The following is a 27,368-nucleotide window of genomic DNA, read 5'->3' as shown; positions in this document are numbered from 1 at the left end:
TATCGCTAATCCTCTGATCGCTGATTGCAGGTTTGACTATACAAAGATCTACTTAGCGGCCGAGGACAGCTTTCCAATCTAGGGAAGTTAGGCAACGCAACAACATCAACTGGAATGCCAAACTCTATCTTTAAAGTAACCCCTAAATGGATACGGTCGAGCCTACGGTTAAGGTACCTTAGCCCATTCCAGGTTGTTTGTGTGGCTTACTGACGTACTGGCTCACTGTGAGCCAGTACGTCAGTGAGCCAGTACGTCAGTGAGCCAGTACGTCAGTAAGCCAGTGAGCGGCTCACTGGCTGACTGGCTGACTGGCTTGGGGTAGTGGTATATAGCTTCGCTTCACCCCTACGTGCCGCAGGAAGAGCTTGCGCTGGGCATGTCAGGGTATTTTACGAAGTATCCGTATGTAACATCGCAGATTCGCTGCTGGTGACCTTGACCAATAGGGAAGCAGGCGCCCCACACTGAGACTCTCGGACAATTTTGACTGCTCAGAAGTCAGAACCACGTCCAGCATCGTGATGATGCAGGCACTTCGCACTCCATACAGCTCTCATTGACGTACTGCACTGCCCTGCTCTGCACCTCGCAAAATCCAAGCTTCATCCTTTCCACTCGACGACCTGGTCCCAAAAGTAATCTAAAGGAGCGACCCACTTAGTTACTGGATATTTTGGTCTAAGACGGAATCAGGTGCCCATGAAGCATCTCAATATTCACCTGGCTGGTCTTGTTACTTTGAGTGGATTAACTTCACTGAGGACCCAGGACGCAAAACTATAGACCGGAAGAATAGGAAAGAGAAAAGGTATACAATATAGCGCCAAGGAAAGAAACCGACTGAAAGAAATCTAAAGGTCAAGAGGCATAACGAGGGCCCTGCTGACACATACCACTCGCCAGAGCGTTCACTGAGTTTCTCAAAAAAATTCGCCAGAACAGAAAAAACTTCCTGATGCCGGGAGCAATTACTAAGTTCGGGCTTCTGTTCAAATTGGCAAAGCATCCTTGACAACATCGTCACGGTGGTCCATGGTCCATTGCAGGTTATAAAGATGATGACGTCTCCAAAAGCACCCAAGCTGGGGCTCGATGCTCGGGCTGCCGAACTCAAGGAGAAGCTGCTCAAAAGTCGGGCCCGGAATCAAAATCGCGACAATTCGGCGCCGCCAGCACCGCTCACAACTGACCCTGCCAAGGAAAGCACGAGCGCGCCTTCGTTGAGTAATGGCCCAGCGCCACCGACCCCTTTTCTTCCGCAGGACACTTCCAAAAAGGCTTCCGCACCTTCTATCCAAGCCGATGCCAGCGATATTGCGGCGTTGATTGCATCCCTCTCATCCCCTGCCGAAATCCCAGACCGAGGCATTGACGCACCAGATAAAAAAGAGCAGGATGCGCCAGGGCTAGCAAAGGTCGCCGCCACGCCGCAGACTGGACCAGTCAAAGAATCTGGAGATGAGGTCAAGACGCCCGTCGAACTTCCCCCGAAAGATCAGAATTCCCAGATCGGTAAACCAATCCAAAAGGCTGGGATAGAAGGCTCAACTTTCCCACTTAACAAATCATTGAGTCCCGCGAAAGCGCTATTAAAGACCGAGGTCGCCCAGACCCCCAATGGGGCCAAGAACCGCGAGGACCATCAAACAAGTCAAAACGACTCCAGCGAAAGCGCAAGCCAAACTGGTCATGGCTCGGTGACCGGGCTGGTATCTCCCGACGCAACTTTAACAAGGTTGCTAGGCCGCTACCCCGATCTTCGAGACTGGCTTGAGTTAACCGATTACTACAATGTGGAGGTCCGAACTCGTCGGTTGGGCCGATTCCGGAAGGTCAAGGCCCTTGCTGCTCAGAAGTTGAAAATCGAGGAAGAAGAGAGAAGGCTCATGGAGGAGGAAGCGCTTGAGATGGGCCTGCAAAGGCCTACCATCACGCGACTTCCTAGCTCAGTACCGACACGAGCAGGCTCTTGCGACCTTATTGAGAATGGCATCGAGTCCCACGGCCCTCCTCAAAACGGATCTCGTTTAGGGCCGGAGTCGACAATTTCAAGGCCGCCACAACCGTCAGCCACGTCTCCATTGACGAACCCGGTCAAAGGAAAACCTGCGATGGCTCCCGTAAAGAGGGCGCACGACGAGAACAACGACGAAAGCCGCCATGCGAAGACGCCGCGTTTGGCTGTAGGGCCTTCTCCTGTAGAGCGTGCCGACAGCAAATCGCTCAAGGACGACCGGCGAGAATCACGCCCAGATCCGCGTCTAACGCCTCGTTCAGGACGGATTAGTCCACCTCGGCGGTCACATTCGCCTCCTTCACGTCCTCGAGACCGCTACAGGAGCCCTCCTTATCGACCACGCGACCAATCGCCCCAGCGGCAATCTCGGACAGGCGTGTACCGCGATTACGACGACTTTGACGACCGCCCTCGGAGGTATGATAGCTTTAGGGGCGAAGGAGCCCACTCAACTTACCTTCCACGCCGCAGGGATTCGGTACTCCCAGCCCACATTAACTTGGGCCGTAATGGGGGTAAATAGTCATCTCACATGCCCCAGTATTGGGCCGTGGGCTTATTATCGTCTGCAGACACTCGTTTCTTCATCATAAAGTCCTTTAATGAAGACAATATCCGGAAGTGTATGGAAGATGTAGGTGCAACCTAATGCGCCGTCCCCAGCCGAGCGCTCTCTGAGGACTTGGATCTCCAGAGCTTTGAGCAAAAAACTAAGTGGTTCGCAGAGCATCTGGATCACCCAGGTCCAGAACGGAGATACTCTCAGCCAAGCTTTTTCAAAGTGCAAGAATGTAATCCTCTTCTTTTCTGTCAATAAAAGCAGAGCATTCCAAGGATATGTAAGTTCACGTTCACCTCTTTCCTCCCTCGCCATCCACTACTTCCCAAAGTTGCCTTCCGTATTCATGCTTCGCTCTGAAACATACCGCCTTTGCCATTCGCTCTCTGGTACCTCTTGATTCGAAAACTGTCATTTCCTTTTTCTCACACCCTCTGGCATTTCGTTCAAGGCACGAATGGCCTCTGCACCGTCTCCGGAAACACCCCGCCCCAGCTGGGCGGGCGGAATACACTGGGACACGAGCCACCCGTTCCGTGTGCAGTGGCTCAGCAAGACTGCGGTCGAATTTTACCTTATTGGGCATCTAAAAAACGCCTACAACGACCATCTCCCCGTGCTGGTCGGCAAGGACGGGCAGGAGATTGAGGAGGAGTGCGGCGCCGAGCTTCTTCGCGAAATGGAGGCCATTGCTGAAAAGAGAGGGTTTGATCGTGGGAGCGGATACACCAACTGAGAAGCGACGAGGGTTCATGATCGGAGGTAATGAAGGGCAAGTCAAAAAGTGGCTTGATCAGGATGGAATACGCCTTATATATGTGTAGAAAATTGATTGATAGTGCACGAGCACTAGCACTCAAGGTGGCTAGATTTCACGCCGCTGTTTCGGTACCCGCTCAGTCTCTCCAAATCATCATCCACCTTGGCAATACAACGCCCATCGCCGCCTGCGTTGCTGGCTGGAACGGTGGGTTGTTGTTGAGCTTGGGAGTTACGGTGCGGCTTTCCATAACCCCTGGTGAGACCCTGATCGTCAACAATCCACCGTTTGGACAAGCCTAAGATACACACGGTTCTTGCGCTTTGGCATGGTTTAGGCCCTATCCTAAACATTGGACGACGTATTAGTAGAGGCTGATTGCTGATAACTCTCAAGTGGTTCAAGAGGCTCTAGCGAGTGTTGACATTCTGCAAAAACACAGACGCTAACTCGGTCGCGACACTAAATAGGATCATGCACACCACTACCCCTGGCTTCGGCCACATGGACGCGCAAAGACCCCTGGACATTTGTGTGGTCTCGAAAGACACTTTTGACCAGGCAATGAGAATACTTCTTTTCTTAAACTTGCGTCTTCCTCCTTGCAGTTTCGCGGATCCTTAACCCCAATTTTTCCCACCTTCCGGCCTTGGCTCAGTTTGTCGCACACGTCTTGTGAATTATGAGGTGGAGGACTGAGAGAGGCGGGGCTTCCAAGCCCGTGAGGGATGTATCCGCAGGGTCGTCCGGCCTTGCCCGGCTCCAAATGCCGACAAACCGGCTCACGGCGTTCCAGCTCTTTTACATACTGATCCTTGACGGCGTCGGCGCCATGATGATCTCGGCCGGCATCAACTTTGCCGCAGCCTACGGTGAGTTCGCTCCGCCGTCAGCCCCCGGTAACCTTCTATCCCCCACAGATACTAAGATTTGATCCGGTGATCCAGCCATGTACACGCATAACTGGGAGTCGGATCCCACTTACGGTACCGGCTCTCCTCCGCTCTTCCTCTTTTCGTTGCCAACCTCCTTGGTCGGGGACGCAGCCATCACCACCATCATCCAGTGCATCCTCACCTGGCTGATCCCTCTTGTCCTCGTCAACCTGGACCTGGCACAGGGGAGGGTGGCCCCGATAGGCTTCGTCCCTGAACCAACGTCGCGATGGGTGAGGTGTCTTTTTCTGCTGGACCAGCACCAGCGCGAACCCAACGGCGAGCGCAAGCGCCGGGGGCAGCAAGATCATCGCCCAGACGACCCGGAGGTCAACCCCGACGAGGAAACCGAACTAACCGCCCGCCACCCCACTGACCACAACACTGCCAACAGCGGTACCAAGCAGCAGGGGATAAGCGTCATCACCACCACCGCCGTCTGCGCATCCTCCCCTTTTCGGTCTCCATCCCCGTCCTCTCCCTCACGCTCCCCGCAATCACCGGACTCCAACCACAACAAGAACAAGACGATCAGCAACCGCCACCACAACAGCAACAACCTCCTGAGAACCTTGTGCAGCACCCTCGCACTAGCAGGCTATCCGCGCGGGGCGGGAGTAACGGGACTGGCGTGGTTTGTACTGGGCCAGCTCGGACGGGGCTTGCTGCTGGCGGTGGGGGCGTTTGGGGTGCTGATAGGGCCGACGATCGGGGTGCTAGCGGCGACGGGGACGCGGTACGGCGGCGACTGGGTGTTCCCAGGGGCGTGGGCGGGCCCCGTGTTCAAGCTGGTCTACGGCGGCGTGTTGGGTCTGCTGACGTCGCCCGCCGTCGCGCTGTTTTGGATGGTCAGGGCCGGGTGGCTTGCCAATCGTATTCGTCGAGACTGTGGAGGTGTTCTTCGAGAACCATGAATCAATTCCTTTTTAAATTATGATATCAATTTGTTGCTCTGTTCTCTGTCCCGTTGCTTTTCTGTGAACTATGGGGTAAGGGGCGGGCGGAGGGCGTGGGATTAGGGGTATTCCCGAGGTTGACTATGCAACCGAGAGATTTGACGCATCGCTATGGGCACGACACCTGGGAGACAGCACAAAGAACAGAGAACTGGGGCATTAGATCAGTTAAGTAATGATAACATCGCCGCAACGCGATTCTACGCCCTTGAGTCTAGGCGGGTGGTAGAAAAGAAGCGAAGAGGGCCCCTTGAATCGAAGCATAAACCACCATGAATATGACAAAGCGGCTTTTTGATCTGTCTTGGCGAATGAGGCCTTCGGCAATCCACCAGTACCACAATGGATATCCGGACGAAATCCGGGTAATGATCTGAACGTGGTACGTGGTCGCCGCGAGCACAGCCAGCAATAGCTGTGCGGCCGCGGCAGATCGGACCAGGGACAAGAATCGAGCCGACTCGGCCGGCTGTATGGCATGAGGTCGTCGCTGTACCGTAGTCAAATGCTCCACACCGGACCTGATGAGAACGAACAGCATGGGAGCGGCAAGCAAGAATAATGGCAGGTTCGATGGGGTCCAGTAGCGAAGAAATCCGGTATTCCTGTCGCCGGTCTCGTCAGCAGACGCCTCTCAGAAAGTCGCCGATGAGTGGAAATTCTTCACCAATAGTGTTGCTGCACGAAAGTGTAGATGCTTGGCAGGTATCCGAGGCACCATGGCCTCAGCTGGGCACCGGATACGCCGGAGCAGAAGCGAAGAAGTGCTATTGCTTGGGGCACGACAGATCCAGCAGCCACGCAGACTCCACCGAGACCAAGCGCTGCCAGACGACGCACCGTATCCCAAGGACGTAGGTGAAGTCTCGGTAGGTGGCGAAACGCTTCCCAAGCAAACGGGATTCCGTTCAAGATGCCGTTACTACGGAAGACTGTGGCCAGTCCAAAGAGCATCCCGGCCAGGACAGTGTAGATGTCGCGCCATGTCTGGCGGCGCTCGTCCTTGCAGCTCAAGGCAAAGAACAAGTGCCCGGAGAACGACAGCAGCGCAAAGGAGCTCTCAGCATACGGGGCGGACAGGAAGAGCCCGGCAGGAGACAAGATGTGCAGGATGGCGGCCACCAAAGAGAGAGTGCGGTCACGCCAGACTAGTCGACCAAGGTGGTAAAGCACGAGGGTCGACAGCAGATGAGCCGTGTTGGCAATGAGTATGCCGGCAAGGGCTTCTGGAACGCGAACGCTTCCTCCCGCCCCGGCAGCGAACGGTATTCCGAGAAGCCCGAGGCCTGGTGACCATTAGGCAATGGGGCCAACGGGTCAGTGTTGGGCAACCAGACGAAAAGAGTTACTTAGATTTTGGACAGCTGATGAACATGGCCGGTTCATCCTGATAAACTCACCTTTGAGTAAGGCCCTGATGGCAAGAGGAAGACCGGCACCAAACGCCCAGTCCTGCTCAAAGCGGTATCCCCTGTGGGCGATGCTGACAAAGTAGATGGCATCCCAACTTGCCAACCGGGCGACTAAGCCGGCTTTCTCACCATCACCACCATGGATGAATAACCCGGCTGAGGTATCATATGGGTCGCCTACGAGACTGCTGCCGAATACAACGGCAAAGAGGAAGAGCTTCCAAGCCACAAATGCGCCAAGTAACGCACGGTAGGCGCTGCCATTGACCAGGTTCGGCAAGGGCATGGTGTGAGAAAATGGTAATGTTAACGGATTCGAAGCCGCAACGTCGGACACATGGGGAGATGATATGGTAAGGGTGTTGCTAAGGATTTGATGTGCTGGGCCGTTTTTGAGTCTTGTTTGGGATTTGGATCCAACGCGGAAAGGGGAATTGACAGTCCACAACTTGGGTTGGCAGGAAGGAGCTTGGCGCTCTTCAAAAGCCACTGCAACGTTATTGTTACCAGCACTCACACTGGCAGCTGTATGTACTGTAGAGTACAGTACGATACATACATACGGGCTCTTACTGGTATTGAAGTTGAAGCGGGTCAAGGTAACCGGAACCTGGAATCTGGTGTGTCAAGCCTTCCGGTTCACATGCAAAAAGAGTCCCACAATAGGGCTATCAACCTGGAAGCTGTGAAAGGCGGTCACGATCGGATTCAAGGGATTGGCACTCATCCCTCGACAGATTGGTCATCTATACATGTATGTATAATGGTTGGGACAGGAATCGATCCTCAACCTGCATTTTGAAACTAGCAAAACAGAACAAGCTGTGTTTCAACTTGGAGCATATCGGGATATCGGTGTTCGTTCGTCCGACTCCAGGACATGGTCTGAAGGCGAGAAGGTGCCGAAGTCATGGTGCCAAGATCATAATCTGTGATGATTATAGTTTAGCGGCCGAGATGTCCGCGCCGCCTTGGTGATGATTCGATTCTCTCGGGATTTTGAGTGCTGAGAAGCTTTTCGGTGAATTTCTGGCCTCGGTTGGCCCACAAGGCAAGCCTCATCCCGCGCCGCCTCCAACATGCTATTTTGTTCTGTGTGTTGCACAGCTCCGCGATGTGTTGTAATTAGTACTTGTGGCAGTACTGGCTTCCAAACTTGTTATCGAGTCCTTCGCTGACTCCATTACCGCTTCAGCGCGCCACCTTTGAGGCAATGCAAAAACATAGTTGATGCCGCTTCAATCAACAAAGTAATTGTCGATGTCGTCGTAGTAATGTTATAGTAGGTACAGTACGAAGTACCTCCGTATGTAAGTACGTAAGTTACATTCGGATTCCACTAATCGTCAGTAACGGTAATTACCTCCGTACCGCACCCGGATAATGGACCAGTGGACCCAAAGAGCCCAGCTCCCGGGATCTGCCGTCTGGGGTCTGCCTGCGACCCATCCACGCGACCGACCCACCAATGCAGCACCCGCCTCGCTCGGATTCACGAGCAATCCGTCTCCGGCGGGGTGCAATTGGCCTGGCCTCCCATCCCTTGTGATGTACATACTCCGTAGCAATGGAGCTGATGTCAGGGTGGGTATTTAATGAAATCTATCAATCCCCTCTCCTGACCGCTGCTGGATGTTGGATGTTCATCTTCCGTGAGAATAGCTTTGAACTTAACTCCTGTTCTACTCTGATATTGTACAATTTCCCAACGTCGCATATTTATTTACCTTAGGTTCTGCATCAGGCTCGCATTAGTCCTCGGGCTGGTCGACGACGACACGCGACGTCAATTAGCTGCGTGAGGGCGGTCCCATGCATCTCGGATGATCCATGGCAGCCATCGTAGCTGCCAAATGCTGCAGCCTCAGCAGCATCTTTCGTCACCATCACCAAATATTCTCCAATTCTCCTAGCAGCGCGAAGCTGCAGGCCAGCTTTGCTTTGCTGCAAAGAGAAGCCGACTGTGACGTTGGAGCCTGGGAGGATCTTGGCTTGACCTCCCGGCGAAGAAGAGCGTCGTCAGCTCCAGTGATCGAGGACGACTTGAAGTTCCAAACTTGACTCTCTTGCGAGGCTGGACCTTGCGTGTTTTCTCCCTGACTTTAAACACTTCAGAACTGTTCGACATCATGTTTCTCCATTCAGGCGCGAGCCTTCACGGCCACGAATACTCAAGCCGATCCTCCTCTACTCTGCAAGCCTCCCCGAACCTTCGGACTCCCCTCTTGCGCTCGGCCTTTGCGCCCCCAAAGCAACGAGTACGCGCTGTCGACGGCGCAACGCCCCCTGTTCTCCGACGGCGACCAGCATCAGACTACATCCCGCGTGAGCCATCACCTGTTGTCCACTTTCAGGAGCCTCTGGATGATGATGGGCTGCCTTCCAGCCCGTCACCCCCAGTGCACGATGACGCTGTTTCCGACTCTGAGCTCAGCGATGCGACTCTCTCGCTCGACAGTGCCCTAGTTGCAGAACCTACTACACGTCCTCGGCGGCGACGTCGGGCCCAGCACATAAGCACCACTTACTGCCTTGGGTATCCAGCTCCCAGGATAATCCCCAAGACCAAGGTCATGGAAAAGGTCTTCCTGCCAAGACTGTTGCTGCAGCTTCAGAGGATATCAGAGGATGGTCGGTCGCAGCCCGTCCTCGAAGTTTTCCCGGCGTCGCGGATCGCCGGGCCTGTGGTGGCGCCACGTTTGGCAAAGCGGTTTCCAACCATATTCGGGATAAAGCGTCATCTTGGGTACGACGACCTAGTGCTGGTGAGAAGAGATGACCATGATGTAGTTGGCGACGGTACCGAGAGTGAAAGCGATGAGAGCCTGGAGAGAAGGAGGTTGCTGGCCGTATACAGTCCATTGAAGCACTCGGATGAGGCCGAGATCGTGCTCGATGACGGATCTGTATGGGTTGCGAAGCCGCTGGCGAGTGGGTCTTACGACTTTGTCTACACAGATGCAAGAGGAACCACTACAACGGCACGCTGGGCTAAGAGGCGCACTCCAGCCGTATCCCCGACTTGTATCTCCACCGAGACATCTACTCTGTCAGCCGCAGGGCCCCAGATTCGTTACACCTTTAGCATCATCAACCCCCTAACCCGGCGCCATCCGGTCATGGCAACCCTGACACCTTCCACTCTCGATGTCCGGGACACCTTCACGCTCGTTTCTGCCTCCCATGGCCGACATCCGCCCATCACGAGACCGGGCCGATCACTTCCAATGGCTTCATCCTCTGCTCTTCTAGCCGGTAACACTCCGGATTCCGCCTCCAGACCAGCCTCCCTCGGTACCGGAGACTTGGGAAGTGGATCGGCAATCGACGCACTTTCAACCTCGGACCTAGAACCTAGCGGCAGAAAAACGCATCAAGTCGACGACGCTACAAAGATGCTCATCTCGGTAACCGCGCTCTGGGTAGCCCTCCGTTCGGGCTGGTCCCAAAACTACGCCCCATCCAAGAGCAGCAGCAGCGTTGGCAGCAGCAGCCACGAAATCGCCGCATTGGCCACGGCAGCAACTCTCAGCACAGGGCGGCCGAACCGCGGCCGCAGAAACACCTGGACCACGCGCAGCCAGTCGCCTTCAATATTAGAATGCCCAGGGGCGGCAGCCGAATCTGCCGTTTGTGGTAGCCCACTACGCCCGGGAGTGAGGAAGCGCTACTCGTTGCCCTTGCAGCCGTACCCCCAGCCGTCCATCGACAAGGACAAGGACGGCCCGACGGATCCAGACAGCAGCTCCCACGCTTCGACACCCCTCTCGACCGTCCTAGCGAGCCACCATCACCACCACCACAACAACAACACTCCCATCACTACCCGCCCGCGCAGAGCCACAAGCACAGGCGCCTCGTTTATGCAGCGGCACCTTCAGCAGTCTTCTCTGTCCTCGGAGACCGCTCCTCTTCCTCCCCGCCCCTCCTCAGAAATGGGCCGACGCACCGCGGGCGATTACGGAGGAGATATCCGGACCCTTGGTCATTCGCAGACACAGCAGGCCCTGCCCGCCTCGGTAGTACCACCACAGATACTACCGGCTGCCGCGTCGACAACAACGACAGCGACAACAGCGACAACAGACAAGGAAACCCAGTCGGGTTTCGCCTCCGCTTGTAATACCAGCGTACCGAGAGAAGGGTTGACATTGGAAAAAGGGAGAAACGCCAGTCTGAAGGAAAGAGCGTCGGCGTTGTGGGCTGCAGGGGAAAGGGGGAGAGAAAGGGAAGGAGACGGGAGTGGCCGTAGTCCTGCTGGTGTGAAAAGGGGTGGTGTTCGGTCGAGGCTGGCTAGGTGGGTTCAAAAGCTAGTGTAGGCACTTATCGTTCTCGTCCGGGCCTTCGACGTCACGCTCTCTTACGTGAAATTCAGAGGTGAGAGAAGATTGGAAGCACATGATTGTTTGGGTGTATTGTACAAGTACAATACTTGTGCATGTAAGGCCGGGCAGTCTGGTGAACAAGGTACCTAGCTTAGCTGCTTAGGTCTAGATGCTGGATAACAATGCCTATTGGCTCTACATTGGAGAAACCAGTGTCACACTACTTGAGGGTGGCTATTATTGCTGTTGGTACTCTTATGTATCACACACACGATGCGGTGGTGTGGAGCTGTCTCCTCCACACCGCAAACACTGGTTCCACAGAAGTGTGCGCAATTTTCTCGAAGCCCCAACCATCAACAAAGCCCTCCACACCGCACACACGGTTCCACAAAAGTCTCTGCATCTTTGCCAAACCTACAAGCATCAGGCAAGATGGCCGAGCGGTCCAAGGCGCCACGTTAAGGTTTCAGCCTTGATCATCCTCCTCCTGGGAGTTCCGTGGTCTCGAAAGGGGCGTGAGTTCGAATCTCACTCTTGTCAGCTTATCTTTTGGTTCAGCTTATACGTTGCTGTCCTCTTTTTGTTCTGGTCTTGTTGATGGGATGCCGTGGCCGTTTGCTGCCTTGCTTCTTCGCATCCTGGCACCGCTCGGCAGCTCAATCCAGGATAATCTCGACGTCATACTCCTTTGACGCATCCAAGGTATACTGGGGCAGCGTCTCGGGCCCGCAGGATCCCGTCCCCAAGCCGTGATGCATCCAGTCGAGGTGCACAACGCGATCCTTTCTTCTTCGGTCATGCAGCTCGAAGGGGTGCTGGCTCTTATCCAGGTCCTCGGCAGAATATGGCAGCACAGAGAAGCTAGCACCCTCGAAATCCCCATGTCGTGCTCGAAGCAATCGCACAGCATTTCCTCCCGGAGACGGCGGGGCGTTCAGAAATTCAACCCACCGGGTATCTGTCCTGTTTCCGTTCTCCTGCGGAAACTCGTAGTCTGTAACTAGCATCTCGGCGGGGAGATACCAACGGCCCACAAGCTGGCTCAATTTCTTGTCTCGATAACTTTCGTGGGGTCCACGTCCGAACCACCGGACGCCCTCACAGCCCGCGATGGCCGTCACCAAGCCAAAGCGGCCCCATGCCCGAGGCAGTAGGTGTCCAGTGGGCTTCGCATGAGCTCGGATGGAGACGTATTTGCTCGTAAACCGATACGTGGCGGTGATTTCGAGCGCCCAGTTCATAACAGGCGGGGCGATCCGGCTCCTCACGACAATTTCGACGACGCCGTTCTCTCTCTGTTCCCACGACGACTGGATGAGATGATTTTTGGCTTGGTGAAGTCGGCGGTCTATCCAGTTCCTGCCGAAATCGCAGCCGCGGTCATTGTCGGTTTGGGCACGATATACGTCGAAGCGCAGTGGCTCAGTGAGGATGTTGGACGAACCGCCGCCCACATTTGCGTCTGCGCGCTCCCAGCTGACGAGACCACCCAAAGCGAGGTCAAACTTCCACGACACCTCGTGCCCAACAATCTGTAATGTGTTCTCCACCAGGGCTACTCGGGGCCGCAGAGCAGGGTCGCCAATGCTGCACAACCGTCGCAGGCTGAGGGGTTTCTCAAGCTGGATCTGGCCAGTGGCCACGATATGACCCGGAGGGCACCAGACGGTCTCTTGTGCACTCATGAAGTATAGATTTAGGTGCGAATCCGCCAAGTGGTGTTGGCGAAGCTCCGGCAGATGTAGAAGAGCCTCGGTATGAGGCTTGATACCTATCAGGTCGTAAGAGAAAATCACTGAAAGAGCCATATATGGACCTACCCTTTGGTATTTTCACCAGCTGTGGCGCAGTACTCTTTCCCGGCTCATCTGAGATGATTGACCACCAGCACTCCAGGTGGTCGAGGCTGACATAATCGTAGCGATTCACGATGCGGACTTTATCTCCATCTTCGACGGCAAGCGTCTGGACGGGCTCAATAGCCTTTTTGTACTCGAGGAGACCCGACCCGGGTGAGTGATTTGAAAAACAGAGCCCATCCATTACGAAGTTGTAGTCGTTTGGTTCATCCCCAAAGTCGCCTCCATACCCCATATACTCTCTTCCGTCTTTCGTCTTGGTCCTTAGGCCCTGTGTTTGTCACGCGTCAGCCTTCACAACAGCCGGAGGTATCAGCTCGGAATTACATGATTTGCCCACTCCCACACGAAACCGCCCATCAGTCGGGGATACTGGTAAAACAGCTCAACGTACTCCCGGATCGCTCCAGGACCGTTCCCCATCGCGTGAACATACTCGCAAAGGAGGACCGGTTTGTCCCAGGACCGTTCCTTTGCGTAGTTCTCCATGTCATGGACAGAGTGATACATCCTGCTGATGATGTCTGCAGACTGCGCCATCCAATCGCCTTCATAATGGACCAGGCGACTCTGATCGACGCTCCTGATGAACTTGTACATCGCGGCATGGTTCCGACCATAGCCGGATTCGTTGCCGAGTGACCAAAGAATAATGCTTGGACGGTTGAAGTCGCGCATGACCATTTGCCGCGCGCGATCGATGTATGCCTCTTCCCATTCGGGGTTGTCCGAAGCGAATCCAAGCCCGTTACCTCCAACAACAAAAAGCCCATGGCACTCTAGATCGCTGAGCCATCTTGTCAGTAGTGTTTCTGAAGCCCTGGGTCGCAACAAGGGCGTACCACTCGTCCAAGATCCACAACCCCAGCTCATCGGCCAGCTCATACAATCTAGGATCGTTGATGTAATGAGAGGTTCTAATGGCGTTGATATTGTGCTGTTTCATCAGTTTCAGATCCCTTCTGAGAAATTCGTACGGCACAGCCCGTCCTCGATCTGGATGGTGTTCGTGTCTGTTGACTCCTCTCAACTTGACCGGTCTGCCGTTCACACTGAATACGCCGTCGAGAAGCTCAACCCGGCGGAAGCCTACCCTCTCGGCCAGCGAGCAGCCTGGCATCACAAGCAGCAACTTGTAAAGATAAGGCGTCTCAGCGGTCCATTTGTGCGGATTTTGGACGGGGATTTCGAAGACGATTGATCCCCCCCCTGTCTTCGTTTTACGAACCAACTCCTTTCCATCAGCGTCGAAAAGCTTCAATGTGACATTGGCGCTAGAGTTGAGCTTAACCTGGACATGTAAGATCGCATTTCGATACTCGTCATCCAGGATGGTATGAACATGGAAATCCTCAAAGTGCGTTTTTGGGAACTTGTGCAGCAGAACATCTCGAAAAATCCCACTGAGCCACCATTGGTCCTGCAAAAGTGAGCTTATACGAAGCAAAACGGTTGGATACCGAAATGCGAACCTGGTCCTCTATGTAGCTTCCATCACAACGCTGATATACCTCGACGTGGAGGTGGTTAGGGCCGTCAAAGCGCACGAATCGGGTGATGTCGAACTCGCTTGGGTTCCTGGATCCCTGAGAATAGCCAACTTCACGATGGTTCACCCACACGGTAAAGGCAGAATCGACTCCTTCAAAGCGTAGCCTCAATTGGTGACGCCTGTTTTCATCTTCATCGCCGAGGTAGAACGTCGTTACATAGCGACCGCATTCATTGTCATCGATTGGCACCCGCGGCGGGTCGACGGGAAAGGGATAATTGATGTTGGTATAGTGAGGTCCTCTGCCGTGGCCCTGCAGCTGCCACATGCCCGGAACAGCGATGGGCCGCCAGCCCCAGCGGTGCGAAGATGCCAGGTCCACCAAGGTGTGCTGGTGGAAGTCGGTGGGACCGTCGAACGGAGACTTGGAAAGGTGAAACAACCAGGTTCCGGAGAGGAGCTGGCTCTTTGAGCGGGACACATCGCGCGACAAGGCATCGTCTGGGTTCTCATACAGAAAGAAGTGGGCTCTGGGCGGTAATGTGTTCCGATGGATGACTTTGAGGTTGTTCCAGTCCGGGACCGCCCCCGGAAAAACATGGATGTTTCCCTGGGGATGATCGGAAGCGCCTACTCCTTCAGACATTGGGATAATTACAATTGCACTGGCAAAGTGGACAGGAAGTTGAAAGATGTGCGATTCACACGTGTAGAGGAACGGAGGAAAGGGTCACCTGAACCTTGAATTCAAGTTCGGGCGCAACCCCGCAACGGTGCAGCAAAGTGCGAGGTAGCTAACATCACAGGGTTAGGGTTGTATTTGCCTATATTTTTTTTCACCAAGTATTCGTACATGCTGTTGACTGTTCTTCCCCAAACAATTGTGCAGATGAATAACTTCCAACATCCACTTGACCTTCGAGCCGATCATAATACCTGCTCTGTCATCATAGTATAAGCTGTCTTCTCTTGCAATAAGTTAGGGCTTACCTTCCTTAGTCTCAGACAACGGGGTTCGTCATTGGAGGTGTTCTCCGTGACAGCAGGGGATGATGCATAATTGCATATGCCCGCGCTGGCATTGACGTCTCTACGAGCTGAAAAGCGACGGTTGATTCAAAGAGGCATCTCGTTGGCTAGTAACTACAGAGCAACAACGCATCCGGCAATCACGCTCTTTTCTCGGCATAGTCTTGACATGTTGACGTTAAAAGTCATGCTTTCCTTGCCCGCGATGGGCGTGCGGTCTAAGGTGTTGAGAGTAGCAGCGAAGACAGCACCTCTACACGAGAGGCGAGGCAAGGTTGGTACGGCACAGAGAAAAGGAGAAATGGTTACGTAGGTAAGTTATTTTTCGTAGCACGTCTTTTCTGGCGTTGCTGGGCATACCAGTACATTCCATTGACTAGATTTCTGGTGGCTATTCCCATTTGTCTTAAGCCCGGCGCTTCTGAAGTCGCTACATATTTTAGGTTCATATGGTATTTCGCCTTCATGACCATGACTGTCTTAAGGGTGAAGCGGCGAATATTAGGTCCATTGTTGGCCGTGAGGCACCACAACTCACCTTTCCTCCATACCTCCTCCTCTTGTACATCTCGAACAGTCCCTGAGAGGGCCAATCGACTTTCCTTATCTCGCCTGTCAAGACCCCAATCCTAAGCTCCTCCGCCCACTTGTTCGCATCAGACTTCTCCGCCGTCTCCAAGCCCAAGTCCCTCGCCCTCTGCTGGATCAGGATCCTTACAAGCACTCGTCTTTTACCAAAGCATCCTGTGCTGTGCTGGGCCACCCACAGGCGCGATCTGCGATGCGCGTCTTCCTCCGCGCAAGCCCCCCAGCCCGAAGCCGTGATGCCCTCGATCTCTGCCAAGGCGAACCGAGCCCTGTTAAGGCGGGCGTCAATATAGGCCATGCACTCCAGCTGCTCGAGCCGGTCAAGTGCTGCTTCTTTGGTTGGCGGCTTACCTCGTTCCACCTCGGCGACATACTCGCTATGCAGGATCGGGAGCGCGGTAGATTGCGCACGACGAGCTAGCATAGGATATTTTTCCCGCTCCTTATGCCAATACGGCTTGATGGACGGCCACCAATTGGGAGTAACTGCCAGTCTGCTTGCAGTTGCCTCCGTGTGAGCAAGGTAGACGGTTAGGTGCTTGTGGAGTTCGAAAGCGGTCGAATTCATGTGCTTGACTAGCTGGCAGTGGAGAAGGAGGGTGAGAGGGCCGGTGTACTCAGAGGAAGAGGTGGTGATCACCTCTTGCTTAGGCGGTCTGTGTCGGGTTTGGTGAGTGGGGAGGCAGTAGGAAAGCATTTCGGCTGTCAGTGGCTATGGTGTTGATGAGTCTGAAAGCTTCAGTCAGTTTGTCCTCCGGTTCCTGTAGCCTTCCTCGATAGCCAGATCTTTGCATGTGCTAGGAAGCTGGAATTCCAACAAAGGATCGAGGGAGCAGGTCGGTAGGTATTTATTATATTTATTTCCGACCTCAGAACCTACCAGTGGTCCCGAGTAGTTCTCTTGTCTCAGTCCTTGCCGAACTTTGAACAAGTACATTAGTAATTGTTGGAGTTCATAGAAAGAGAATTGTTCGTGTATGTACCTGTTACAGATATTGCCGTCAGCATTGCCCTTTGTTGTGAACGTCCCTGTACACTTTTTGTTTGAGACTTCATCGCTTTGTCTGGGCTGAGGTATTGAGGGTGAATTACACTCAAAATGGGTCAACCTTTTGGTCGAAGTCTATGGATTCTAGGGTAGGGATCTTCTGAATAGCTACCTAACATTGTTGTCAACCGTATGGGCAGGCATCAGGGCTTTCCAGTGAGCCGTTTCTATGGGCGAGTTCCGTTGGTTGGGCGCTGACAGATCTTTTTACAATGTTAAAATTATGCTGCTGTCGGATGGAAAGGCTTCATGGCTACCATGGCACATGGAAAGTGCGAGCGCAGGTTAGGTGGCAGGATGGGCAGGCAAGGGAAGCGCTGATGACTGGTGCTGCGTGGAGTGCTATATACCTACCTCAGGTAGCTAAGTCTGCCGCTCCTGGTTTCCGACAGGAGCCGCTACATCAATTGCACTTCTACGGTGCTTTGGCGTAGCGGTTTTAGACGTTGAGAAAATCCCTGGACTGCCTCTGCTCGAATGATACTGTCCCAGACTGCTGCCCGGGCTCAACCCTCTTCTCTGCAGGTTGCACTCCTCGATCAACCACTTTTCTTTATATTCTCTCATTACTCGCCCTCTCTGTTTTTTTTTTTCCTTTTAATCTAGACCCGCCGCGTCCAGTAGTCCCGTCTTGCATCGCTGTACAATACAGCACCAGCTACCAGCCCCTTTCCTACCTTAATTTCCCCCCAAACTCTTCCCCAGCTGCCTTTTCAGCAGCCACTTCTCGCCCGCACCTCTCCCACACCTCCAACCCGGTAAGGATAGTACTCCAGAACATCAGCAAGCTCACCACCCCGGAAGAGAATGGCACCCAGCCGATGACTGAGCCGGGGACAGCGAGATCTAGCGCATCGGCCACCATCCTCCTGGCAGTGATCCTCCTCTTCTCCCTCAGCCCAACCACCACATGCACGTCACCACCCGATTCGCCCCTCGTCGCCGGCACGTTCCCTTTCGCTTCCCCCTCCCCACTCCCTTCAGCCCGTCTCTCCCCTGCGGCTGCCGGGGCCAAGGACAAGGACAAAGCCCATGACAGAAACAAGGCCCTCAATCCGCCAGCGAGAACCGCGCACACCAGCCCAAGAAACCAGAACCTCTGCGCCTCGACCGCCAACAGTCTAGCCCGCTCCTCCCCCCACACGCTTAGGCCGGGTATGTCCAGCGCCTCGGGGAACGTGGCGCTCTCCAGGAGGTAGTACATGCCCGTGAACGACTTTGCCGCGGCGTCCAGGTACCGCTCAAGCTGCTCCGGTAACCATCCGGGCCTTGGACTCGACACCGCTGCTGCTGATGTTGATGATAGTGGGGTTTGCCATGCAGCCCAGGCCGCGGTGAACGAGTCCAAGAAGCGGAAGAAACGGAAGGGGCGGCGGAGAGTGGCGAGGCGGTTGCGGATAGCGGAGAGGATTACCGGATCCAGCGGCTTGGGCGTGGAGGGGGAAGGGGAGGGGGATAGCAGGGAGGAAGGTAAGGGTAAGAGGATCAGGGCGAGGGAGGGGTAGGCGAGGAGGAGTTGGGTGAGGGCTTGGAAGAGACGGAGGAGGCGTTCGATACCGTCTTTTATTTTTGTGAACGTGTTAGTGTTTGTGTGTGAGAAGTCGTAAGGACAGGGGAATTTGCGGCGGAATCGAGATCTCAAACTTACAAGCGTCAGTCCCAAATCTTATGAACTGGTTCAAAGAATTGGCTCCGCCAGCCATCTTGATTGAGGCTCCCAAGCCACAACCACAGCCCTGGAGCTCCCAGAAACGGAAAATGAGACGCACCGGTGCCAATAAATGGACCGGCTAATTATGTTGACCGCCCTGCGCCGCGTTTCTCACTTGTCTTGCGGCTCTTGCGAGCGCGTTCTGTATGGATGAAGTTACAGTAAATGAACGGTACTGGTCCCGTTGATTAGCCGACGTGCCAAACCAACCCAGAGAGGGTACTGTACCTTTAGGGAGAGTACCCCCAGTTTTCCGCCTGAGCAGCAGCAGGGGGTTGAATCAGGGGCATCTCCTGACAAAACATTGCCTGGTATGCCCTCAACTTTCCAAGCAAGCGTAGACACAAAGATGCGTGGAGACCGAGACGAAACTGCATTGCGCCTCCGATCTCTCCAACATACCGAGCAGTGGTTCAACCACACTTTAGGGTCGGCCCACGTCGTTTGAACCCAACACAATAAATACAATCTGGTCCGTTCGGCTACTCTACAGCTGAAGCAGGCGTATAATACGTATGTACAGTGGCACAGATTCGGACCCTCGCATCGCCCGCCCGTATCTAGTCCAGGCCAGACTACCCGTTTACATGCCAGGAGAAGTGAGCTTGCCCTGCTCTCTTGCGTTGTGTTCCCAGCCACCAGCGAGCGCCTGACCGCCCGACTCCTCGGCAAACTTCTGCATGCGCGCCTCCAGCTCGGGCCGGAAGTGGCGGATCAGGCCCTGGATGGGCCAGGCGAACGCTTCGCCGAGGGCTACGGAGACGGACACAGTTAGCATGGCACTCATCCATTGTTCAAGAGAGAGACAGAAACCTACCGCAAATCGTGTGGCCCTCGACCTGCTTCGTCAGCTCCTGAAGCATGTCAATCTCGCGCGGGCGGCCCATGCCCTTCTCAAACCGCTGCATCATCTGCTCGGTCCACTTGCTGCCTTCGCGGCACGGGGTGCACTGCCCACAGCTTTCGTGCCTGTAGAAGTGGCTCAGACGTGAGATTGCGCGCACCACGTCGGTGCTCTTGTCCATGACAATGACGGCCGCCGTGCCAAGACCTGATTGGCTGTCCTTGAGCGCGTCAAAGTCCATCAGCTGATCGTCGCAGATGGACTTGGGCAGGATTGGCGTTGACGAGCCGCCCGGGATGACAGCGAGCAGGTTGTCCCAGCCGCCGCGCACGCCGCCGCAGTGCTTCTCGATCAGCTCCCGCATCGGGATGCTCATCTCCTCCTCGACTGTGCACGGGTTGTTGACATGCCCGCTGATGCAAAACAGCTTGGTTCCTTGGTTTCGTTCGCGGCCGAAGCTCGCGAACCAGCTCCCACCGCGGCGGCAGATGGTGGGGGCCACAGCGACCGTCTCGACGTTGGCGACAGTCGACGGGCAGCCGAATAACCCAACTGCGGCCGGGAAAGGGGGCTTAAGACGAGGCTTGCCTGGCTTGCCTTCGAGCGACTCGATCAAGCTGGTTTCCTCACCGCAGACGTAGGCACCGCCGCCGCGGTGGATATAGACGTCAAAGTCGTAGCCGGAGCCGCAAGCATTCTTGCCGATCAGACCCTCGGCGTAGGCCTCGTTGATGGCGTTCTGGAGGACGGCGGCCTCCTGGATGAACTCGCCGCGAATGTAAATGTAAGCAGCTGTGGCGTTCATGGCGCGTCCGGCAACCAGGCAGCCCTCGACGAGCTTGTGGGGGTCTTTGCGCATAATCTCGCGGTCCTTGCACGTCCCCGGCTCTCCCTCATCAGCATTGACCACCAGATACCGTGGCTTGTTGTCCTTGTCCCAATCCTTGAAGTTCATGAATGACTAAGGAGCAGGATCGATCAGTCAGTGCTGCCGACTTGCAGAATAGGGGGCACAGGCTGCTACATACCCATTTCAACCCGGAGGGAAACCCAGCACCACCACGCCCCCGCAGGCCCGAGGTCTTGATCTCGCCGATAATCCAGTCGTGGCCCTTGAGGAGGATTTCCTTGGTCTTGTGCCAGTCACCCATCTTCTTCGCATGCTTCAGGTCGGGCGGATAGCGGCCGTAGAGATTCTGGAAGATGCGGTCCTGATCCCGCAGGCCGCCGTAGGTGCGCTTCGGTGCGGCACCGGCATCCTGAACGGAAGCGAAGGAGCGACATTGCTGGGTTGCGGCGGTCGCTGCGCTCGAAATGGCCTTCGCCGACGCCTTGCCCGGCACCGCAGTTCGTGACAGCATCTTGAAGGGCCCGGACGTTTATGTATTAGCAGCAAGTCTCTCTGCTCGGCAGAGCAGAGGTGTTGGAGATGCCAATTGGCCGGAGCGGAGATGGAGACGGTGACGGGAAATCTGCGGCTTTCGCACAAGTGAGGACGAAGTTGTGCAGGGGCCTTCTGCTTGAGCAATCGCGAGGAACTGAGCGGCTTTCGTGTGGTTTTGGATTCGCGGCTTTCCTGATTGGCTGTCCAAAGTTGCCGAGCATTGGCTGTGGCGGGTGCTTTGTGGCGAGCTCGTCAAATTTCTGTGACGCAGGCGTGCCGGTGTGTGTTCCCACTCAGTGGGCCGCTGAGCCTGCCTCGACCAAAATGACATCGTATTGTAGGGTACGTCCGTAAGTTTAACTACAAATACATCGGTACGGTAACTTACCTGTTACATAGCCAGCAATACTATCTCCAAAAGTTCAGCAAGGAGAAAGTAAACAGAGCTTCCCTCATTGCATCAAACAGCCATGCAGTTTCCCCAAGATACCCCAAGGACGCCTCCTTAAGAGCCAGAGGAAGATAACAATGTCGTCCAAACGGCACTCCATCGTCCCGCCGGTGTCGCAATCCGGCCCCAAACCGCCCGTCCAATTTTCGTCGTCGATAACCATTTCGGACTCGGCCCTGCTGACCGGCACAAACCTCATAGCCATCAGCAGCGAGAGTGTTATCCACCCGCGAGCCAAGCTGGACTCGCTTGCCGGGCGGATTAACATTGGGCGACGGTGCGTGGTGCACGAGCGGAGCGTCGTTGGAGCGGTGGGAACTTCGGGCAGGATTACAGAGGCGGCTGTCACCCTGGGCGATTACGTTACCGTCGAGGTAGGCGCCTCTATAGAGGCCGGCGATACCGTCATTGGAGATGGAACTACAGTTGGAGTTGGGGCGAAAGTTGGGGCGGGTGCCGTGATTGGGAAGGTACCTCAACCCTGATTCCCAAGGCTGTACTTCTCACACTCGCTGCTGGCTACTGGCTGACATATGCCTGGCATAGCATTGCACACTCACGCCACATACAGAGATAGCAGCCGGGGAGGTGGTGCCGGACTTTACCGTTGTCTACTCGAACGGATTGAGGCGGCCTGACCGGAGAGGCATTGCTGAATTGAAGAACAAGGGCCAGATACGGCAGATTGATGTTTTGAGGAGGATGATACCCAGTAACCCGGCGAAATTCGATTAAAACCCATGGCATCTTTTCCGTTCCGCCAGACATACCTATACTCCAGAATACATGTCTGTCTCCCATTCCCAGCACCTGTATACGACCTTTGTCCCACCATGTGCCCTGCCAAGTCCCGATAACCTATAACCCCATTCGAAGTCTCTCTCCATATAGCAGATTTTCCAATTCCTCCATTAGCTGCGCCATATTACTGCAAACACAGGCATCCCCACAACCTCTCTCACAGGGACCGTGTCTTCATCCACTCGCTCGTTCCCAGTCCCAGATTAAGCCCGTTCTCTGCCCACCATCTGCGGACCTTTGTCTGGTCCCCCATCGAGTCCTCCAGCGCCTCCTCAACGTCCATCGTCTTGTACTCAACCCGAACGCCTTTGCCATCTTCCATTCCGGGAAGCTCTCCGTGCGCATACTTGCGCCACCACTCGAGCACGGGGATATGGGCGTGCTGGGTTGCCTCGATGAGGATCTGATTATCAAACTGAAGTTTATCGTCGCCCCGCAGCTGGCGCCATAGGTCCAGCACCTTGACCTGACCCCACCGGCTCGCCGTCTTGCACACGGCGTCCTGGTGTCCCACTGGGATCCCGCTCTGTTCCCACCACCGAATCACCCCCAATTGGCCACACTGAGCGGCAGCCAGGAGCGAGCGGCCGGGCTTAGGCTCGATGGACGGGTCTTGCCTGCCCGCTTCTCGCCACCACTCCAAGACATGCACGTGGCCTTTCGAGCTCGCCATCTCGAAGGCCGCCTCGGTATACTTGAGCGGCAGACCTGAGCACCGCCACCATTCTAAAACGTGGACGAACCCCCTCCCGGACGCCCCGTTCAGCGCCTCCGCATCGTACTGCTTCTCCAGGAAGGAAGGGGATCTTGCCCACCAGTCGAGGATGTCGGTCCGGCCATAGTATGCAGACGCTTTGGTCGGTATCGTCTTGCCATCGAAACACTTGAAGATGTGGGGGAAATTCGACTCTATATATGTGAGAACGCCGGTCAGGGAGAATTTGAAGATGAGGTGGACAGCCAGGGCTGATAAGTCATGGAACGACGGAGGCGCCTCGGAAAGCTTCTTGCACACTGCCGCTGTGTCAGCCGTGAGCAGAGTCCACTCCAATTCGTGCATGAAGACCTGCAGCGGGTCGTTGGGGTCCTTTGGTTCGCGCCTCCAGCCTTGATTCGTAGGCATCTCCAAGGTAGTGAAAACCCCGAGACATGTTGCCAGTTCCCAGTCGTTTGTGAACTCGAAGATCATGCTCCATATTTCAGGAGGGAGTCTGCTTCGCGCCTTACGGCAGGAAGGGTCGGGCGACCCTGACTGTGCACCAACCTCAACGTCGTGGCCCAGTTTAAGGAAATCCGCCTGATTCTTGATGATGCTCAGCACCTCATTGAAGCCGTTCCAGTCGACGATGCGTTTGGGGCTGCTCCCTTTGTCGTAATGCCAGAGGATGGGCGGCATGACCCTGATCCAGCTCCACTTGCGATGCAGCTTGCTCATCTGCCTCTTGGTAACCGGGTTCTCCCACATCTGAGACGTCATTCCGGGTATAAGCAATATCCTTTTGGAGGCATCCCAGCCTCGCAGCACCTCAAGGAGCAGCGTATCGCATATTCCGCACATCATCTTGGCCAGAGTGTCTGCGTCAATGGGCGCGAGCACGAGAAGGTCGGCCCATTCTATCAGCTCAGATGCTTGCTGCTGGCAGAACTCGACGTCCTTTGCACTAGAGCCATCGGCGAGGCCCTTCTTCAAACTCTTATTTTGAAGAACCATGATCTCCTGCGCCAATCTGTGTGTCATCTCGTCGACCACGGCCCGTGTAATGATCTGTGACTCTTTGGACAGGCGAATGGCAATCGCCTCAGCGAAGGCCACATCCCGGGGACCGTTGGCGGCAACCAAGAGATGCAGAGGTCTTGGTCGCTGCGTCTCGCTGATGGATGAGGTCAAGGACGCCCTATCAACGGGAACCCGCCGATTGAGGGCCGAGCATTGTGAGCTAGTGCTAGTTTCCATCATATTGGTGAGAAACCGTAGATCGCCACTGGGTCGTGATCAATGGTGGCCGGGCAGTCCCGACGTCATCAACCGCGGAGACCAGCTGACACTCCGCTGGCGCGCTTGTTCTGCCTGTCGGGAAAGCTGCGCAATGCTAAAGCCCAGTATGTAGCTAAGCAAGGGAACGGGCCTTGATGACAATCAAGCGGGTATTAAATTGGCCAGCAGCTTGCGAATCCGTCATGCAAGAGTATCACCTAGATGCTGCAACGGTTGGTGCGAGTTGAGTATAGCTGAATTCAGGCTGGAAGGAAATATACGCTTAATTAGTAAACGTCGTCTGCCAATGCAGATGGTTGCTGCTGGGAGGACTGATGGTGACTAGTGAGTTAGATTGCTGGTTGATAAATGTTTGGGTCTCGAATGTTTGCCTGACGTCCAGATTATCCAATGCTGTGGATGGACTGGGCGATTCTGGGGTGCTACGTATCCGTACTCCGTACTCTCGGTACTGTACCTAGGTATGTATGTACAGTACTCCGTACCACCTCAACAAGCTAGCGTGTGCTGCCAGGTTGGCACGGACACTGGGGTAAGGCGATGTTTCATTGGCCGCCCCACTGCAGCCCTGCGCTAGAATTTTAAGCCTGCTTCCATGGCGATTGCTGCCAGTTCTGCCCGCCCGATTCCTGAAGACACCACCTCAGCTGGAGGTGGGGCAGCATAGCAACCTACGCAGGACACACAACACACAAACGACGAAACACCCTCCAAGAACTGGTGATAACTCCCGTCAACAACAGCCTACATGGATGTTACGGGCTTGAACTCCGCCTAGAAAGCGGTAAGGCTAACAATTTCTAAGGCTGTAGACCAACCGTGGTCTATGCAGCCCCAAGGCCTGTCTTGGTTCTGCATTCATTGTTCCCGTGTCCACATCACGATAAATTGGCAAACCACGATGCTCTGCGTGCATTTGCGGTGTGCAGTACACCGTAACAATGTCGGGGATGCAGAATTCCTTACCCATGAGCCATGCAGCTGCACGACCGGACCGGACTGAGACAGCAGATATGAAATCCTTCCATCACTGGCCATGGGGGCTAGAGTGGCCGAGTCGAACCGGCACAAGTAACCAGGCAATGTCAGCCTCCGAGGCAGCTCAATAAGTGAACCCCGGCTGGACAACCACGGACCGGAAAGAGATGCCGGAGCACGGGAAATGGATCCGAGCTGCTCCATCCCGTCGCATTTGATACATGCCGCCCTTCCGGTGCAAGTGCTCCTGCTTTTTCCATGCCTCATTTACAACTTGGGACGGCAGTGAAAGCTCTTTCTGGCACCTCAGCAACTTCCACCGCTTTTCCATGACAATATGGAAAATGCTAAACCTTGGAAGGCTTGTAATTTGCATGAAATTACAAAGATGGCGCACAAGACAAACGAAGTGTCGGCACGACTCTGAGACTGAAGCCCATGGGCGGCCAGGACTGCCACTCTCAAATGAGGTATAAGTTCCTGCTTGCTTGGTGACGGTACTAACCATGGAAAAACCTCAAACCTCCAACAACTTCCCAATCAGGTTCCGCTAAGCCAGGGAAGACCGTATCTGTCTTCGCCTTCCGTACTTAGTTCAACGCCACCCGACCAAGTCCCTCTGCCACGACGATGTCAATCCCCGAACCCAAGTCGGCTCACTGGAGGCCGAGTGCCAAAGAGTGGCATGCTGAGATCTCGAGGGTGATTGCCGTCTGGGAAGCACAAGAGTTCCTCAGGGAGTTTGTTCAAGAGGGCTGGCCTGACCACGTGTCCTCCTTCACAATCCAATGTAACATGTCCCTCGACGAGCTGCGGATCATCGGCCTCTTCGAGAAAAGCAACGGCATACGCATGTGCCAGAGAATCGTACGGGTGCCCGTGATCAGCGAAGAGGTTGGCACCGCGCTATGGGAGAAGCTCGCAGAGCCCGCACGCAGGACTTCTGCTTTGCAGCAAGAGGAAGAGAGAGTATCTTGCGAACGCTCGAGTCTCCCCAAGCCAGTCACCCGGGTATCCTCTTGGAGTACCGTTTGCGACGACTCCGGCAAGTCTATCCGCTCCGAGAAGAAGCGCATCAAGGAGGCAAGGTTGCAGGAAAAGAAGCTCAGTCGTCAGCTGAGCAAAGCGTTGAGGAAATACGACCGCCACAGATCTGGCCCGAGGGACGCATGTGTCTTCTGCAGCGGCAACTGCGCCCATTACAGCAAATATCCCGAGCTTAAACAGCCCATTCTCAACCGGTTGAAACACCTCTGCCGGCGACAGTCTCCGGCCAAGGACAAGACCGTACGCGGCTCAGACTTCTGGCACGCCCCGGAGGTTCCCAAAATCCTCAGCGCATCCACACAGAATCACACCGCCGGCAGCTCGGACCTTTCCGGGTCTTGGAGAGCCTCCAAACTCGTGGCGGAAGTGGTCTCTCTTGCCAAGGGCATCTCGTGGAGTTGTGGCAGGGCCGTTCGGTTTGCTTGAAGACTCTGCTCTAGTGAACGTTTTATTTAAATCCCCTGTTATTCATGATCAGTACAGAGTCGCTCAGGGGTCGAGTTGGGAGTTTAACAAGGGGAAGGCAGCGTGGCGTTTAGGCCTTCGTATTCCAAATTACTCTTCACTGCGTTTGCTCCGTTAGTCTTTGCAGATTTAGGGGCAAAAGGAACGTCGTGGGTCTGTGATATCGGTGATATGAAAGCCAGATGAGTGAATATAATGACCCGGTTATGCTAGGAATAGCATACACTATCTCTCCTCCCCTCTCGTGAGGGACCTGCCCCGTTTATACGGCATGTCAATTGATACTGAGCTGATGACTACTTACTAGACCTTACTGAGTCACACCATGAGCATCAAGCTCTATGGATCCCCAGTCTTAAGGGGAATGACGGATTACATCTCGAACTTGTGGGCCGGGAGATAGAGGAGAGTACCTACCCTGACGGCCACCTGTTACGGCACCCAAGCAATATTGCCTTGGCAAGATGCACGCCATTCCCATCTTAGATCCGCGAATGGTAACCATCACAGCATACGACTGGCAGGAGCAAACTCTTGCTGGTGGGAGGCTCATGGCCCGTTGCTATCATATCGGACTTGAAGTCAAGACCACGGCTCATAGGTGATACGGCCATCAAATTCTCGTGACGATCTTCATATTACGTCTAGTTGCTCTTGATTCTGGATCCCCTGCGCAGTACTTCGCATTGAACTCAAAATCTCACG

At 54.9% G+C, this 27,368-nt stretch overlaps 11 protein-coding genes and 1 non-coding gene across 12 annotated transcripts; 6 read left to right on the top strand and 6 right to left on the bottom strand.

Annotated features, from left to right (window-relative positions):
- Window positions 1-2,597: 2,597 nt before the first annotated feature.
- Window positions 2,598-3,264, top strand: N656DRAFT_676357 (YTH-domain-containing protein; the record flags this gene model as incomplete). Its single annotated transcript, XM_064810487.1, has 3 exons — window positions 2,598-2,654; window positions 2,746-2,859; window positions 3,031-3,264. Coding segments are annotated over 3 exons (405 nt in total), but the record flags the coding sequence as incomplete, so codon positions are not given.
- Window positions 3,265-4,105: 841 nt separating this feature from the next.
- Window positions 4,106-5,188, top strand: N656DRAFT_772223 (uncharacterized protein; the record flags this gene model as incomplete). The annotated part of the gene is made up of 2 exons (XM_064813915.1): window positions 4,106-4,211; window positions 4,287-5,188. The coding sequence occupies 2 exons, from the start codon at window positions 4,106-4,108 to the stop codon at window positions 5,186-5,188; spliced, it is 1,008 nt and encodes a 335-aa protein (XP_064665580.1).
- Window positions 5,189-5,444: 256 nt separating this feature from the next.
- N656DRAFT_718971 (glycosyltransferase family 76 protein) lies at window positions 5,445-6,928 on the bottom strand (the record flags this gene model as incomplete). The annotated part of the gene is made up of 3 exons (XM_064812323.1): window positions 5,445-5,835; window positions 5,898-6,516; window positions 6,631-6,928. The coding sequence occupies 3 exons, from the start codon at window positions 6,926-6,928 to the stop codon at window positions 5,445-5,447; spliced, it is 1,308 nt and encodes a 435-aa protein (XP_064665579.1).
- A 1,843-nt stretch (window positions 6,929-8,771) lies between these two features.
- On the top strand, window positions 8,772-10,235 carry N656DRAFT_719024 (uncharacterized protein; the record flags this gene model as incomplete). Its single annotated transcript, XM_064812329.1, has 1 exon — window positions 8,772-10,235. A coding segment is annotated over one exon (1,464 nt), but the record flags the coding sequence as incomplete, so codon positions are not given.
- Window positions 10,236-11,128: 893 nt separating this feature from the next.
- N656DRAFT_784788 (glycoside hydrolase family 2 protein) lies at window positions 11,129-15,055 on the bottom strand. The gene is made up of 5 exons (XM_064816246.1): window positions 14,302-15,055; window positions 13,672-14,249; window positions 13,157-13,616; window positions 12,791-13,100; window positions 11,129-12,741 (listed from the first exon to the last, which is right to left on the bottom strand). The coding sequence occupies exons 1-5, from the start codon at window positions 14,965-14,967 to the stop codon at window positions 11,627-11,629; spliced, it is 3,129 nt and encodes a 1,042-aa protein (XP_064665577.1). The 5' UTR covers window positions 14,968-15,055; the 3' UTR covers window positions 11,129-11,626.
- Window positions 11,397-11,510, top strand: N656DRAFT_t143. The gene has a single exon. It is a non-coding gene; the product is annotated as a tRNA-Leu (tRNA).
- Window positions 15,056-15,756: 701 nt separating the features above from the next.
- Window positions 15,757-17,076, bottom strand: N656DRAFT_832720 (uncharacterized protein; the record flags this gene model as incomplete). Its single annotated transcript, XM_064818668.1, has 2 exons — window positions 15,889-17,076; window positions 15,757-15,780 (listed from the first exon to the last, which is right to left on the bottom strand). Exons 1-2 carry the CDS (start codon window positions 16,633-16,635, stop codon window positions 15,757-15,759), a joined length of 771 nt encoding a protein of 256 aa, XP_064665576.1. The 5' UTR covers window positions 16,636-17,076.
- A 583-nt stretch (window positions 17,077-17,659) lies between these two features.
- N656DRAFT_772218 (uncharacterized protein) lies at window positions 17,660-18,689 on the bottom strand (the record flags this gene model as incomplete). The annotated part of the gene is made up of 2 exons (XM_064813914.1): window positions 17,660-18,546; window positions 18,635-18,689. 2 exons carry the CDS (start codon window positions 18,687-18,689, stop codon window positions 17,660-17,662), a joined length of 942 nt encoding a protein of 313 aa, XP_064665575.1.
- Window positions 18,690-19,280: 591 nt separating this feature from the next.
- Window positions 19,281-20,902, bottom strand: N656DRAFT_719130 (NADH-ubiquinone oxidoreductase; the record flags this gene model as incomplete). Its single annotated transcript, XM_064812340.1, has 3 exons — window positions 19,281-19,450; window positions 19,515-20,502; window positions 20,570-20,902. The coding sequence occupies 3 exons, from the start codon at window positions 20,900-20,902 to the stop codon at window positions 19,281-19,283; spliced, it is 1,491 nt and encodes a 496-aa protein (XP_064665574.1).
- A 326-nt stretch (window positions 20,903-21,228) lies between these two features.
- Window positions 21,229-22,223, top strand: N656DRAFT_459601 (uncharacterized protein). The gene is made up of 3 exons (XM_064809714.1): window positions 21,229-21,267; window positions 21,325-21,846; window positions 21,923-22,223. Exons 1-3 carry the CDS (start codon window positions 21,250-21,252, stop codon window positions 22,109-22,111), a joined length of 729 nt encoding a protein of 242 aa, XP_064665573.1. The 5' UTR covers window positions 21,229-21,249; the 3' UTR covers window positions 22,112-22,223.
- Window positions 22,015-24,583, bottom strand: N656DRAFT_784783 (flavoprotein). Its single transcript, XM_064816245.1, has one exon. The coding sequence runs from the start codon at window positions 24,132-24,134 to the stop codon at window positions 22,335-22,337; it is 1,800 nt and encodes a 599-aa protein (XP_064665572.1). The 5' UTR covers window positions 24,135-24,583; the 3' UTR covers window positions 22,015-22,334.
- Window positions 24,584-25,781: 1,198 nt separating this feature from the next.
- On the top strand, window positions 25,782-26,624 carry N656DRAFT_802266 (uncharacterized protein; the record flags this gene model as incomplete). Its single annotated transcript, XM_064818221.1, has 1 exon — window positions 25,782-26,624. The coding sequence occupies one exon, from the start codon at window positions 25,782-25,784 to the stop codon at window positions 26,622-26,624; it is 843 nt and encodes a 280-aa protein (XP_064665571.1).
- Window positions 26,625-27,368: the final 744 nt, after the last annotated feature.

This window comes from Canariomyces notabilis (assembly GCF_033297395.1).
Source record: "Canariomyces notabilis strain CBS 508.74 unplaced genomic scaffold N656scaffold_36, whole genome shotgun sequence".
Lineage (NCBI taxonomy): Eukaryota > Fungi > Ascomycota > Sordariomycetes > Sordariales > Chaetomiaceae > Canariomyces > Canariomyces notabilis.
Note: the sequence above shows the minus strand (reverse complement) of the source record. Positions and strands in the feature narration are given on the sequence as shown.